Below are 15,496 nucleotides of genomic sequence, written 5' to 3' on the forward strand. Positions count from 1 at the left end.
TCCACAGTATGGGCTTCATTTACTAAACGTTTGGGTGTGAAAATGTGCAGAGCACCCACAAATTAATGTACACGTTGACCCGTTAACGATGTACACTGAGTATGTCTTTCAAATACGCATAATAGCGCATATTGTCCGTTTAACACATTTGCCTTCATGAATATGTAATTAAATATGCAAAAGTGTGGGATGTGAATATGCAAATATTTGAATTTAGAGATTAATCAAGATCTAATCGAAAGTAGAAGGCTCTGATCGCTTCTGTATTTTGTGCGTTTGAAAACTGTCTGTTGATTTATTGCACTTGACATACATCAGTATGTTTCAGTGATTTACATTGTTCTTGTTTAGTTCAATTCATTTCAATTTTATGTTGCGTAAAATCACAACATAAGTCACCCTGGGCGCTTCACATCAGTAAGGTCTAACCTTACGCAACTCCCTGAGCAAACAAATAGGGGGCAGTGGTAAGGAAAACACCCTCTGATGTTTTTTGAGGAAGAAACCTCAAGCAGACCAGACTCAGAGGGGTGACCCACTGCTTAGACCACTCTACCAGTTACAAAGATAAGATAAAATACAAGAGAAGGCTTACAAACATGAAAAACATCATAAAGTTAAAAACAAATATCTCCATGTATAACAGGTGGACAATAGTTCCACACTTTTCTGTGCTGAGCACAAAGTACAACTTAGTGTGACTCCTAAGCATTACTGTAAATGACGTTCTATAAAGTCACTTTTATGTGAAGGCTGCAATAAATTTCATGAAAATTGGCACGTTATAGTTGTGTGGTGCACCAAAAGAAAACAAACCAGGGTTAAATCCCAATGATAACACTTTGTTCAACACGCACACTCCCATGTCTCTGAGACTGTGTGGGATTATCATGGCTGATACGACATATCATCCTCTGTATGGTCCACCAGTAGAACGTTGTATATCCACCAGTTTGCTTAAGTATTTTGAATGGAATAATAATTAAATGCCTGAAATAGCAGATTGTGTTTGTGTTTGTATGCATTTTTACCTGAGGCCAAAATATGGCCATTGGGTATTGTGAGGGCCTTGCATCAGTCCATCCATATCCATACGTCCGTCCGTCTGTCTGTGCTCAGCATAAGTCCAGTCCACTTAATGCCAGGGTCTTGAAATTCACAGGGGACACAGACCTTAGACAAGTTCAAAGATGGCTAACCTTGACCTCTTTTAAGAGGTCAAAATGTCACATTCTATTTCCTATTTTTATGCTCATACAGTCAAGGGTATTTTAGAGTTGTGTTATATTTTAATTTAGCAGCGTGTGAACATGCTATGTTATGTGGCAGAGTTTGAAGCGGACATCGCTGCAGTTAGCTGATTGAATTTCTTTTTGCACATATTCTGCAACACAGTGTCACTTTGTATTGTCCACGTAATTTAACACTTGTTATATGGGATTGTTGTAAATCAGGACCTATATGTCTGTGCGTTCATGTGTGCCATTTCAGAGACAGCAGAACATATGTGTGCATGTTTTGTTGGTGATCACATAAAGTGCAGAGACAGTTTCTCTGCCTCTCTGAACATGGCGTTGCCTCTCTGCCTCTCTAGACATGGTGCTAACTGTCTCTCTGGATGTGGCAATGACTCTCTGCCTCTCTGGACGTGGCACTGACTTTCTGCCTCTCTGGACATGACGCTGCCTGTCTGCATCTCTGGACATGGCGCTAACTGTCTCTCTGGGTGTGGCGCTGACTCTCTACCTCTCTGGACATGGCGCTGACTATCTCTCTGAACGTGGAGCTGACTGTCTCTCTGGACGTGGCGCTGACTGTCTCTCTGGACGTGGAGCTGACTCTCTGCCTCTCTGGACGTGGCGCTGACTCTCTGCCTCTCTGGATGTGGTGCTGACGCTCTGTCTCTCTGGATGTGGTGCTGACTCTCTGGCTCTGGATGTGGCGCTGACTCTCTGGCTCTGGATGTGGCGCTGATTCTCTGTCTCTCTGGATGTGACGCTGACTGTCTCTCTGTATGTTGCGCTGACTCTCTGCCTGTCTGGACATGGCGCTGTCTCTCTGCCTCTGTGGAGATGATGCTGACTATCTGCCTCTCTGGACGTGGTGCTGACTGTCTGCCTCTCTGGACGTGGCGCTGACTCTCTGCCTCTCTGGACATGGCGCTGATTCTCTGTCTCTCTGGATGTGGCGCCGACTCTCTGCCTCTCTGGACGTGGTGCTGACTCTCTGTCTCTCTGGACGTGGCGCCGGCTCTGTGAGGCTGAAGGTGAGTCGAGCCAAGTGGCTTAGAAAGTCATGTCAAGTGACACAGAAAACTGGCCAGCCATGCAGGAAATAGATGCCAACAGTGATACCGATCACACTCACCATTCACCAATAAATAATAACTGCAAGTGGATCAACAACTGAATACAAATTTTTACATTCAGTCATGGCTGCACACTGGCTGTTGAAATTTAACTAATTAAATTGATTTCACAAAGTGAAATTCAGACCACATACACCAAGAAAGGTGGTTTTCAAACACTTTCACAAAATTATTTAAGAGACATTTCAATTCCACTGTAAAGTTGTCAGCAGTGATATAAACTTTCAAAACATGATATTCAGTTGTTGGAACAATTCAAGTTATTTTGACATTGATTTGCTTCTAGGGCTGTGCTGGTAGCAGATCAGAAACTCTCCTGACAGGTCCTGTTGTACAGTGTTCGGGAATAATTTAAAAGCCTGTGATGGCTCATCAGCCTTTGTACATCTGAGTACAGATTCAAGGCAGACGACTGTGAAGCTGTCACAGTTCCCACACTGTGTGTGACACAAAAGTTATAGACTTTTAGTTGTAAAAGCCTAAAACCATGTGTCTAACTGGAATACGAGCAGATGTCACTTCAGTGTCACAAAAAATGTTGAGAAATTGAGGCTCAAAATTTTTTTTTCTCTTTTGCACTTTGAATCTGGGTTTGTGTGTTCACTGCACAGCCTTTTCCCCACAATCTTAAAACTCATCATTCTGTCAGGAATGAGACCCATTGAGGTGGATTCAAATGCTACGAGGCAGCAGGTTGACTGATAGTGGCAGTAGGTGGTGAATCGCAGGAAAAAAGACACCAAGGGAGACAAAATTATGAACAGTTCAAAAGTAACTAAGACTATTTATTGTGGCCAGCCTGAGGCACACCTGTTCAATAATCATGCTGTCTAATCAGCATCTTGATCTGCCACACCTGTGAGGTGGGATGGATTATCTCAGCAAAGAAGTGCTCACTAACACAGATTTAGACAGATTTGTTAACAATATTTGAGAGAATTAGGTGTTTTGTGTTTATAGAAAATGTTTTAGATTTTTGAACTTCAGCTCATGTAAAATGGGAGCAAAAACAAAAGTGTTGCCTTTATATTTTTATTCAGTGTATATGTAAAACTCATCAGTTTAAGATATTTTAAGCTATAAAGTTTTGAATAATTTGGAGCATGGCCAGTATTTGCCGTGAGTAACATCCAGTGTTTATCCATTTGAGCATTTTATTAAAAATATCTGAGATAATATGGTTTGCTCTATAGTATTATTTAGCATTATTTATTTTGTATGTTAGCACCATTAGCACTGTTAGCAGGTGTGAAGCGATATGCCAGTCATACTTAGCCTGTTAGCCTTAGCTTACTTGGGAACTCTGATATGGTGGTTGGGTGGGGGTGGGGGTGGGGAGAGTTATTTTGGTGGCGTTTGGGCTGCATTCGTCCTGCTCAGGTATTGTTGGTCTTGCCCACACTCCATCGCTTTACCCATTGATGGGTTGGCAGAAGCACTGAGCCGGTAGAGCCGGACCATTTGAGCTTCTAAAGTGCTCTTCAGAAAACCAGAAACCCAACGTATATACAGTCTGTGGGTGGCAGAGGAGCTGTTAAAATCAGGCCCTGGTCTCCTTTTCAAATAAACAACTGTAGTTTTGTAATTAGAGTAAAAATAGTTGAACAGAAGAGTCACATGTAGCCTCAAGACTTTTATGTGCCTAAATGAGCTGGTGTTGTTGACTTGTGGCTCAGCAGTTAGTCACCCAGACTTATGAAAGTGAAACTCATTAACCTTGGCCGGTGGTTATATCTGGTTACAGACTGCAGATCATTTCTACTTTGTCTGAAAGAGTTGGACTGTTGTTGTAAAATTGTATGAACTATTAATATGTGTGGAAGCTGGAGATAATGAAGTCACATGATGGATGATCATTTTTCAACATTGTCTTCTGTATTTCCTCTTATTTCAATCATGATTTCCTCTTTTGCCTGTAGAGTTATACATCCACAACTGATGTTTTCAAGCTGTTACCTTTACTATTAGCTTCCAACTGCACACATTTCATTGGGACATGGCACAAAGTCCTTGAAATGAAATTCACCTTTTCAGTAAATGTCAGACTCCATCAATGGCAGCAAACTCAAATGAACTAAACTGGCTTTACTTTCAAATCTAACGCAACGCTAAAATACCCTTGGCCATATGAGAATAAAATTAGGAAACAAAATGTGATCTTTGACCTCTTAAAATAGGTCCAGGTTAGCATTTTTGAACTCATCCAAAGCCTGTGTCCCAAGAATGTTCCCTGTGAATTTGAAGACTCTGGCAGTAAGAAGACTAGACTTATGCTGAGCACAGACAGACGGATGGACAGATGCAAGGCCTTCACAGTAACCCATGGCCATATTTTGGCCATCAAAGTCAGACAAATGAGCAGGTTGGTCTGTTCACAGAGCGTTTTTATCTGTCCTCCCAATTATTTCTTGTTTTTGCTGGTGTTCTGCCACGTCTCATCTTAGCTGAATTTCTGAAAAGCAGTTTGAGAAGCCACCCAGTGGGGGTTGGGGGGGTCCTGCTGTGTGATTGACATGCTCCAATTATGGGGATTTAAAGAGAGGGTGTCCACGGACTGTCAGTGAGGACATGTTCACATGACTGGCTGGCTGAAGAGACAGACGGGCCGTTGAGCGATGTCGCTGCTCCAGTGTGACACTCAAAGGCAGCAAAGTATTCAGGACACCTGCAAAACCCAATGACTGTCATTTAAAAGAAGCCAAGCACTTTATTTTCCTGGTTTATAGCACTGACACCACAAACTGATCTTTGGACTGCGTACTTACGCTATCTTGCAGACATATATTGTAACTCCAACATTTCTGACTTCTTATTTGAAACAGTACCTTGGAACATCACTTGAAGTCGTAGCTCTGAATTAGAAGTGGGCAATACCGGGAATTTTGGTATTGATCTGATACCAAGTAAATACAGGCCCAGTATCGCCGATATTGATACAGATACCGATACTTTTTCATATTTAAGCTTCATAGATCCAAATGATCCAAAAGACCCAGGATAGAATTTCGCCAAACATTGTATGTGACAGCAAAATACTTTATTATCACAATCAACATTTTTGTTTAAAAAAATATCACTCAACACAACTTAAAATCTCCTGATGTAGAGGACTGACTCAAGGAGAGCGCTGAGCGGGCGGGCCAGGCTGAGACTTACCTGCATGGCTGTTGGCTGGCGCTGCTGAGCCACGTGATGGCGTAACAACAAAAGACCAGAGGGGGGAAGGTGTGCTGTTCCATGTTGTGTGACACAGTGCAGCGCTGCTCTTACAGACAGAGAGTAGACTTTGATGAATCTGTGTGCGCAGCAGTCAGTGCATGCGGGAGAGAAAAAAAGCTTGAGTATCGATCTTTTTACACGAGGATCGTTCAATATCAATACCAGCGTTGGTATCGATATTATCGATATTAGGATCGATCCGCCCACCTCTACTCTGAATGGGATGTTCACATCCAACCTATAGGAGTGCTGTTCCTTTGAAGCAATTATCCAATTTGTAAACCTCCTTTGAGACAATGAATCAACAAACAGACAGAAAAGGTATTTTCCTACATGAGAATCAAGTATGGTGAAAATGAACATGTCGAATAAGAAACTTGCTGGGATAGATCTTTCCACTGGTGCAAATCATTGCACAGCGCAGCGGTTCAGTGTTAGTCTACAACCAGCATCGCTGTCATTTTCACACCCAGCGCACACACTGTATCAGAACTACAATAAATCTGTCCTGCACGGACCCTGAGGCTAGTTGAGGCTAGGCTCCTTCCCACTGTCGCCAAGTGCTTGCTCACAGGGGGTCGTTTTGACCGTTGGGGTTTTTCTGTAATTATTGTATGGCTTTTGCCTTACAATATAATGCATCTTGGGGCAACTGTTTGTTGTGATTCGTTGCTATATAAATAAAATTGATTTGATTTGATGTCAGCATTTATCTCTGATGAGTATCTAAAGACACCTTCTGCACAGGATGTCAATATGACACAGGTTACGTCCCCAGCCAAGGCTGGTACCCACTTACAGCTGAGTGAACTGAGATGATGCAGACTGTCTTGTCCAAGGACACAGACAGGTAGCCTGAGCAGGATTCAAACCCAGTCAGCTCCTTATCCACTGAGTGACCCCCGCTGTCCATTGTGTAACAGGTATTATTGCAATCATTTGTGTATGCATTCACACTTTGGTCTAAAAATGAGGTGTGGTCACCTACTTATGGTTAGGGTTGGAGGTAGGAGTAGGGTTAGTAATAGTGAGTTTAAAAAAAACCTGTCACAAAATGATTCAAATTTTTGTGACAGGACAAAAAAATGTGAGACTGGGCTGCTCAAATCACACTGTCACAGTTGCTGTATCTGAAACATGAGCAACATGCTTGAACTCCTCAAGCTTTCCAAGCTCCTTTTCCAGCAGGGCTCGGCACCTGCACACAGTGCCAAAACGACAAGTGACTGGTTTGCTTATTACTGTTCTTCTTTGGCTCGTCAGATCTGAGCCCCACAGAGAATCTATGAGGTAGTATCAAGAGGAAGATGAGAGATTTCAGATTCAGCAGGTGAACTGAAAGCAAAGTAACCCGGCCTTTCCATAAGACCTCAGCGGTTCCACAGGCTGATCGCCTCCATGCCACAACGCATTGACACAGTAATTCATGCAAATGGAGCCCTAAAGATGTATCTAGTGCCTAAAAGAACAAACCTTTTATTGTATAATCTTCTTTTTTCAAGCTTATGAAATATTCTATTACAACCCCAATTCCAATGAAGTTGAGACGTGTGAAATGTAAATAAAAACAGAATAGAATCAAGAGGTCTATTAGAAAACTAACCGGGAGTTTTATTAAAAAAAACAAAACTATATGGATTTGAATCACGTGCGATTACACCAGACTTGAACCCTCGTGCGCATGTGAGTTTTTTCACGTGTGTCGGTGACGTCATTCGCCTGTGGGCAGGCTTTGAGTGAGCACTGGTCCAGCCCTCTCGGTTGAAATCCTTTGTCTGAGACGCTGCTGGAGACGGCGCACGTTGCTTTATCAAAATTTTTTCAGGACCTGTGAGGGATATCCGAGTGGACACTATTCGAGAAATTCAGCTGGTTTTCGGTGAAAAGTTTAACGGCTGATGAGAGATTGTGGAGTTTCTTTCGCTTTAAGGACAGCTCACAAAGTGGATCAGCGCGGCACGGTCAGAGGTGGCGTCCGTCTGGCTGTTTCGAGCTGAAAACATCCTAATTTAAGGCTCTGTTCACCCAGGTCGTCGTCAGAGAACAGAAGTTTCAGAAGAAGTCAGCATGAGGAGTTTATGCGGACATTCCACTGTTAAAGGAGATTTTGTAATGAAAGAACGTGCGGGCAAATTCGCAGAGTCGGTTCCGTGATGCCGCCGCAAATCCGTCTGCACCGCGACAGGAAAAATACCTCCGTGTTGAAAACCATTTGTAAAATTCAGGCGGCTTTTGATGGCTTTCAACAAGTGAGTATCTGAGAAATTGTTTAACAGCTGGGCATGTTCCAACTTGTCCGTTAAGGTTTCCAATGGAGGTGTTTTTCCTGTCGCGACCCCCCGCGGTCGGGTCCGGCCCGACATGCGAATCTGCCCGCACGTTCTTTCATTACAAAATCTCCTTTAACAGTGGAATGTCCGCATAAACTCCTCATGCCGACCTCTTCTGAAACTTCTCTGTTATCTGACGACGACCTGGGTGAACAGAGCCTGAAATGTGGAAGTTTTCAGTTTGAAACAGCGAGATGACGCCGCCTCGGAGCGCAGATCGCCGTCAGGTGCCGTGGGCCGTCCTTAAAGTGACACTAACAGACCAAAATCTCTCATCAGCCGTTAAAATTTTCACCGAAAACCAGCTGAATTTATCAAATGGTGTCCACTCAGTTGTGCCTTACAGTTTTTGAAAAAATTTTTATCAAACAAAGCAGCAGTCTCTGAGCCATTCATAAACAATGAAAAAAACGACAAGAGGGTGGGCCACTCCTCACTCAAAGACTGCCCACAGGCGAATGACGTAACCGACAGGCGTGAAAAAACTCTTGCATGCCCACGAGGGTTCAAACAGGGTTCCCTTCACAAACAGCCGGTTCTCCAATAACCGCTGCAGGACCTGACGTACATGCCTGACATGAGTCTCAGGATCCGGGGAGAAGATGAGAATATCGTCCAGGTATACAAAGATGAACCGATGCAGGAAGTCCCGCAAGACGTCATTAACCAAAGCTTGGAACGTCGCGGGGGCGTTAGTGAGGCCGAACGGCATGACCAGGTGCTCAAAGTGACCTAACGGGGTGTTTAATGCCGTCTTCCATTCGTCTCCCTTCCAGATCCGAACCAGGTGGTACGCATTTCTGAGATCAAGTTTGGTAAAGATTATGGCTCCATGCAGGGGCGTGAACACTGAATCCAACAGGGGAAACGGGTATCGGTTGCGAACCGTAATCTCGTTCAGCCCTCTGTAATCAATGCATGGACGGAGTCCGCCATCTTTCTTGCCTACAAAAAAGAAACCAGCACCCATCGGGGAGGTGGAGTTCCGGATCAACCCGGCAGCTAACGAGTCCCGGATGTAGGTCTCTATTGATTCACGCTCAGGACGTGAGAGGTTGTACAACCTGCTGGACGGGTACTCAACACCCGGGATCAAATCAATGGCACAGTCGTACTTACGGTGTGGGGGAAGAGTGAGTGCCAGATCTTCGCTGAAGACGTCAGCAAGATTGTGTTATTCCTCAGGCACCGCTGTCAGATTGAGTGGGACTTTAACCTCCTCGTTAGCAGTCAAACCGGGGGGAACCGAGGATCCTAAACACTCCCAGTGGCAGGTTTTGCTCCACTGAGCCACAACCCCAGACGGCCAATCATTCCGGGGATTGTGTTTTTCCATCCATGGGAAGCCCAAAATAAAGCGGGAGGTAGAAGGAGTTACATAGAACTCAATCTCCTCCCAATGATTCCCAGACACAACCAGAGTTACTGGCTGTGTCTTGTGTGTGATTAATGGGAGAAGGGTGCCATCCAGCGCCCGTACCTTCAATGATGAAGGAAGGGCCACTAGAGGGAGCCCTACTTCCTTTGCTCATCTGCTATCCAACAGATTCCCTTCCGACCCCGTGTCCACAAGTGCTGGCGCGTGAAGGGTTAAATCCCCACACAGGATTGTGACTGGGATTCGTGCTGATTCACGTGCACTCCCTTTGTGCGTGTTGTGACCCACCCTGAGCCCAGTCTCTAAGGGCGAGTGTTGTTTTGACCGTTTGTGGCAGTTTTTCTGTGTGTGCTCCTTTGAGCTGCAGAGAAAACACTCCCCACGAGCCAGCTTCCTCAATCTGTCATCTGATCTTATTTTGGCCCTGCTCGTTTCCCTAACAACGTCAGCAGGGGGAGCTGTTGCCACACGGAGCCCTCTGGCTGTGGAGCGTGGGGAAGACGGCTCCCTTTCGGACCCAGAAGGAAGAGGGACGGCTCATGTCTGACCACGCCCTTCGTCTCGCTCCCGTCGACGTTCTGCTAATCGGTTGTCTAACCATACTACCAGGTCGATAAGCCCGTCTAAGTCCCGCGGCTCGTCCTTAGCCACCAGGTCCTCCTTAAGGACCAGAGACAGTCCATTTACAAAGGCGGTGCGGAGTGCAACAGCATTCCAGCCGGCCCTCGCTGCCGCAATGCGAAAGGCGACTGCATACTCAGCCGCACTCCGACGCCCCTGTCTCATAGACAGCAGCACACTCGAAGCGGTTTCGCCTCTATTTGGGTGATCGAACACTAGTCTGAACTCCCTCACAAACTCAGTATATGCTGATAGAAGCCATGAGTTCTGCTCCCAGAGCACCGTAGCCCAGGAGCGTGCCTCTCCTCGAAGCAAATTAATAGCATAAGCCACCCGGCTGGAGTCCGACGCGTACATGACGGGACATTGTGCAAAGACGAGCGAACACTGCATTAAGAAGTCTGCGCACGTCTCTACACAACCTCCATACGGTTCCGGGGGGCTTATGTATGCTTCAGGGGACGGTGGGGGGATTCGTTGAACGACCACTGGAATATCTGGATTCGGCACCAGGTCAGCAGGAGGAGGTGCTGCAGCCACACCCCATGTGGGCACTTCCACCTGTGCGGTGAGAGCCTCCATCCTGCGGTTGAGTATTGCGCTCTGCTCGGTCACTAAGTCCAACCGAGCAGTGAAGGCGGTTAAGATTTGTTGGAACTCACCTAACACACCTCCTGCTGGCGCCTGTGCACCCTGCTTTTCCATTGGTTATTCAAACGGTGGATGACGCCTCTCGGAATCCATGACGCTGGCCGAGATATCCTGTTGGGAAAGTGTAGTGACACGGACCCACAACAGGGGGCGTAAATGAACGGACAGTGGATGAGCCAAAAAGATAATTTAATGTTGTGAATGTGCACAATGAAATACAGACAATCACAGGTTTTGATTTCAGTCAATATACAAAGGTGACTTGTGGGCAGGCTCGAGGATAGAAGACGTCTGTCCAGAGAAGAGCCTGGTCCCACACGATTTCCACTGCCAATGGATCTGAAGCACACCGGAGCCACCAAGTCCTGAGTCCCCAGGTGACCACCGTCTCCAGCTGTCAGATCTGGTACTGCTGGCAGGAGGCAGAAACAGTTAATGGTGGGTGTGTGTGCACACACCCAGTAAAACAATCAGCAGCTGTCTCTCTGTTAATGGGTTGGGAAAAACACCTCCACCTCCGAAACAGGAACAATATACGTGCAGAGCCTGAATGAACTACTTGTTAGGTTTGGTGTGAGGAGTGAAGAGCGTCGACTCCTCCACAATCCACAAACCCAGCTCCCAGCTGCGAGTAGTCAAACAGGTACGCCTGCAAAAATATTCAGGAGAACAAAACGTGCGTTCAGCACCAAAAATGGCTGAGAGTTTTACCTGAGGTAAGGCGATATCTCGGCAGCGAGGTGGAGTTACTGTCCCGGCTTTTATGGAGATGGTGGTGATGAGTGACAGCTGGTGTAGATGATGAGTGACAGCTGTCACTCCCGGTTGCTCCTACGAGGCGGTTGCGCCCCCTCGTGCCTGAAGCCCGCACTTCAGGCAGGGCGCCCTCTGGTGGTGGGCCAGCAGTACCTCCTCTTCAGCGGCCCACACAACAGAGCATCCCCAAAAGTCTCAGTGGTTCAAAAGCAAAGATGGGGTGAGGATCACCACTTTGTGAACAACTGCATGAAAAAATAGTCCTACAGTTTAAGAACAATGTTTCTCAACGTTCAATTGCAAGGAATTTAGGGATTCCATCATCTATAGTCCATAATATAATCAGAAGATTCAGAGAATCTGGAGAACTTTCTACATGTACACATTAAAATCACCAGTGTTAAATTAACACTGCCAGTGAACATATGGTCTGGCCAGAGTCGGGCCATATGTTCACTGGCAGTGTTAATTTCACACTGCCAGTGTTAGTTTTACACTGGTGATTTTATTGTGTAAGCGGCAAGGCCGAAAACCAACATTGAATGCCCATGACCTTCGATCTCTCAGGCAGCACTGCATTAAAAACTGACATCATTGTGTAAAGGATCTTACCATGTGGGCTCAGGAACACTTCAGAAAACCATTGTCAGTTAACACAGTTCGTTGCTACATCTACAAGTGCAAGTTAAAACTCTACCATGCAAAGTGAAAGCCATACATCAACAACATCCAGAAACGCCGCCACCTTCTCTGGGCTCAAGCTCATTTGACGCAAAGTGGAAAAGTGTGGTGTTGTCTGATGAGTCCACATTTCAAATTGTTTTTGGAAATCATGGAAATCATGGAGGTCATGTCCTCCGGACAAAAGAGGACAAAGACCATCCAGATTGTTACCAGCGCAAAGTTCAAAAGCCAGCATCTGTGATGGTATGGGGGTGTGTTAGTGCCCATGGCATGGGCAACTTACACATCTGTGATGGCACCATCAATGCTGAAAGGTACATCCAGGTTTTGGAGCAACACATGCTGGCATCCAAGCAACGTCTTTTTCAGGGACGTCCCTGCTTATTTCAGCAAGACAATGCCAAGCCACATTCTGCACTTGTTACAACAGCGTGGCTTCCAAGTAAAAGAGTGCGGGTGCTAGACTGGTGTGCCTGCAGTCCAGGCCTGTTGCCCATTGAAAATGTGTGGCGCATTATGAAGCGCAAAATACGACAGTGGAGACCCTGGACTGTTGAACAACTGAAGTCATACATCAAGCAAGAATGGGAAAGAATTCCACCTACAAAGCTTCAAAAATTAGTCCTCAGTTCCCAAATGCTTATTGATTGTTGTTAGAAGGAAAGGTTGAAGAGGATTTGCAAATCATTGTATTCTGTTTTTATATACATTTCCCACACTGCCCCAATGAAGTTGGGGCAGTGTGTGAAATGTGAAATTCGGTGTTGTAGTTTGAGATACTTTTATTGCAGTTATATATTATTATTTAGCTTAAGGCAGCGCATGTGCCATGCAATTAAGACATTTGTTAAGCTGAAACGGAAACAACAGCTTAAAACACGGATGGTAACAGGCAACATTTACATATGACAGATTCTCCTCTTGAGTGAAAAAGTACCATATTTCAGCTTCTCTCGTTTTTGCTCAGTGTCCCCACAGCAGATCCGAGGTCGAGCTGAATATTGATTTAGCACAAGTTTTAAGCAGGATGTCCTTCCTGAAACAAGTGGCCTTGAATTTAAATTTAACCTTTATTTAACCAGGTTAGTCCCATTGAAATCGAGATCTATTTTACAAGGGAGACCTGGACAATTTTTTAGAACTTTCCAATCCACCTAACCTGCATGTCTTTGGATGTGGGAGGAAGCCGGAGGGAACCCACGCAAACACGGGGAGAACACGCAAACTCCACACAGAAAGGCCACAGGTGGGGATTGAACCCATGACCTTCCTGCTGTGAGGCAACAGTACTAACCACTAAGCCACCGTGCAGAATGTGGAAACATTCATGCTTGGCCACGGCCTGCCCCGTCCTCTGCTCCAGTGAATTAATTGAGTCTTGCATGTTGTATATTATCATGTAATTAATAGAGTTTAGAAATCCTTTAAGTTTCAGGTTTAGTCATATCACAGCATAGACAGTTGCTGCCTGAATGGAACAGTCAACAGTCAATTTAAAATACCAGGACTCCCATTTGAATAATTAATGGCTCTAAATGGACTTTTAATCATTGTTAGCTTCATACGATCTCCCAGATCTCACGGGGCGTTGGAATAAACAAACATGGTGATGGATCGGCCCATCAGCTTGTACCTCTAACCACCATAAACTGATGAAGCATATTAATGAATTTCTGTCAGAAAATCCTGCTAATGAAAGCGTTTTTTTGTCGTGCATGGATAAAATAAGACTGGTGAGTGTTTTCTAAGGCTCACGTGGCGTTGCTAAGTGTGTGTCTGGGGTACGATGTGTCACGTTGCATTACAGTGACAGACTGCGGCCCCTTGGAGAGCGGCATCGGGCTCTGTGTTCTTTCAAGCTACAGATCCCTTTGTATTAACTCAAACTCACTTCACTCAGAGGGTTCGGAGCAAGGAGAGTTTATTTAAGACCTTCGTCTTCACCCTAATATTTGTTTTAACCTTTAGTGGTGAACAGCACAAATGATTAAAACACACTCAGGCCCAGTGGACACGACATTACGATCAGGCCGACACACAGTCATTACAACAGTAATAGTCCCAACATCAATTAAAGTGTGCAGCAGGATTCTATTCTGTGTAATCTACAGATTAGGAACAAAATAGGCAGAGTATTTCCCTATTTAATCGTAATGGTTGCAGATGCAGACATAATTCCTTTTTGTGCTCTCACCTTTCAGATTTCTTTTTCATTCATTCATCTTTTCTCCCTGTTAACTCCAATTAAGGGTCACGGGGGACGGGGGTGGGCGGTGCTGGAGCCTATCTTAGCAGCAGTCACAAGGCGTGAGGTGGGGCTCACCCTGGACAGGACACCAGTCTGTCACAAGGTCACATACAGACAATCAAACAAATTCACACCTACGGACAATTTAAAGTTTCCAGTCCATCTGTCTTTGGATGTGGGAGGAAGCCGGAGGGAACCCACACAAACACAGGGAGAACACGCAAACTCCACACAGAAAGGACACAGGTGGGAATCGAACCCATGACCTTCTTGTTGTGAGGCAACAGCAGTGGTGGGCACAGTTCCGATAATCGATAATTATCGAAGATAATGTTTTCATTATCGGTTTATCTTTTTCGATAACTTTAAAACCATTATCGGACTAGCTATCTTGCGATAAATTTTTGTCTGATAATTTTTAGACCGATAAGGTGGTAAATAAAGCTGAACAGCTACAAATATTTATAAAACTTAAAATCACCTACCTGTTAAATGTTTCGTAGCTGATGTGCAGTTCTACCCTCTGCAAAACAGAGAAGAGCTGCTTTAAGAAGAAATTGCTCTATCCTCTGTAGACAAAGGAGAACTGGTCCCCACCCCAAAAACTCATTTCTTTTAACCCCCATACTGAAACACCCAAGTCATCCAGAGGCATACATTTTTAACTTATGGTTCAAGTTTTAACCATACTAATTTCGGACAAGTTATTTAAATTAATGTCATGTCTGAAGTTTTATAAAGTGAAAATATCAGATATATGTTTTAGTTTTAAAGTAATGCGCTAATGTTTAAGGTTTTAGGTGTGGATATATGCTGTGCCCAGCAGTGCATTATGGGTAGGATAGGGTAATCTCAGGACATTCACAACATGAGAGAAATGCATTTGAAATACTCTGATCAGGCTCTACAGACAACAGCATTAAACTCTAGTGCCTAAAACTCTCGTGAATATATTCTCTGGGTTTATAGACGTTGTTATTGTGTCTGCGTTTATTAAATTCCACGCATCTTAAATGTAGCAGACACAGATTATCTGCAATTTTGTTTTGGCAAGTTTTCAAGGTCTCTACTGCCATCTACTGGCCAGTAGTGTTCATTCGCCCTACTGACGTATCCCATAATCCCTTGCGTGCCAGAGAGTCGCTGCAGTCAAACAATATAGAGAATCAACACAATGACAGTTGTAAATGAATATTATACTACAAAAATGTAAATTTTTTTATGCTTTTCGTCACATTAAT

General features: G+C 44.7%; 2 protein-coding genes across 2 annotated transcripts in view; one reads left to right on the forward strand and one right to left on the reverse strand.

The window, feature by feature from the left end:
* lingo3a (leucine rich repeat and Ig domain containing 3a) overlaps window positions 1-15,496 on the forward strand; it is a 131,083-nt gene that overhangs the window by 53,791 nt on the left and 61,796 nt on the right. The window lies entirely within an intron of this gene.
* Window positions 1,529-2,158, reverse strand: LOC117518128 (octapeptide-repeat protein T2-like). The gene has a single exon (XM_034179187.1). It carries the CDS (start codon window positions 2,156-2,158, stop codon window positions 1,529-1,531), a length of 630 nt encoding a protein of 209 aa, XP_034035078.1.

The sequence above is a fragment of the Thalassophryne amazonica genome, chromosome 10 (genome assembly GCF_902500255.1).
Source record: "Thalassophryne amazonica chromosome 10, fThaAma1.1, whole genome shotgun sequence".
Classification (NCBI taxonomy): domain Eukaryota; kingdom Metazoa; phylum Chordata; class Actinopteri; order Batrachoidiformes; family Batrachoididae; genus Thalassophryne; species Thalassophryne amazonica.

Excerpts from the sequence above, each read along its gene's own strand:
- LOC117518128 (XM_034179187.1), bottom strand. The coding sequence starts at position 2,158 with ATGTCCAGAGAGGCAGAGAGTCAGCGCCACGTCCAGAGAGGCAGACAG.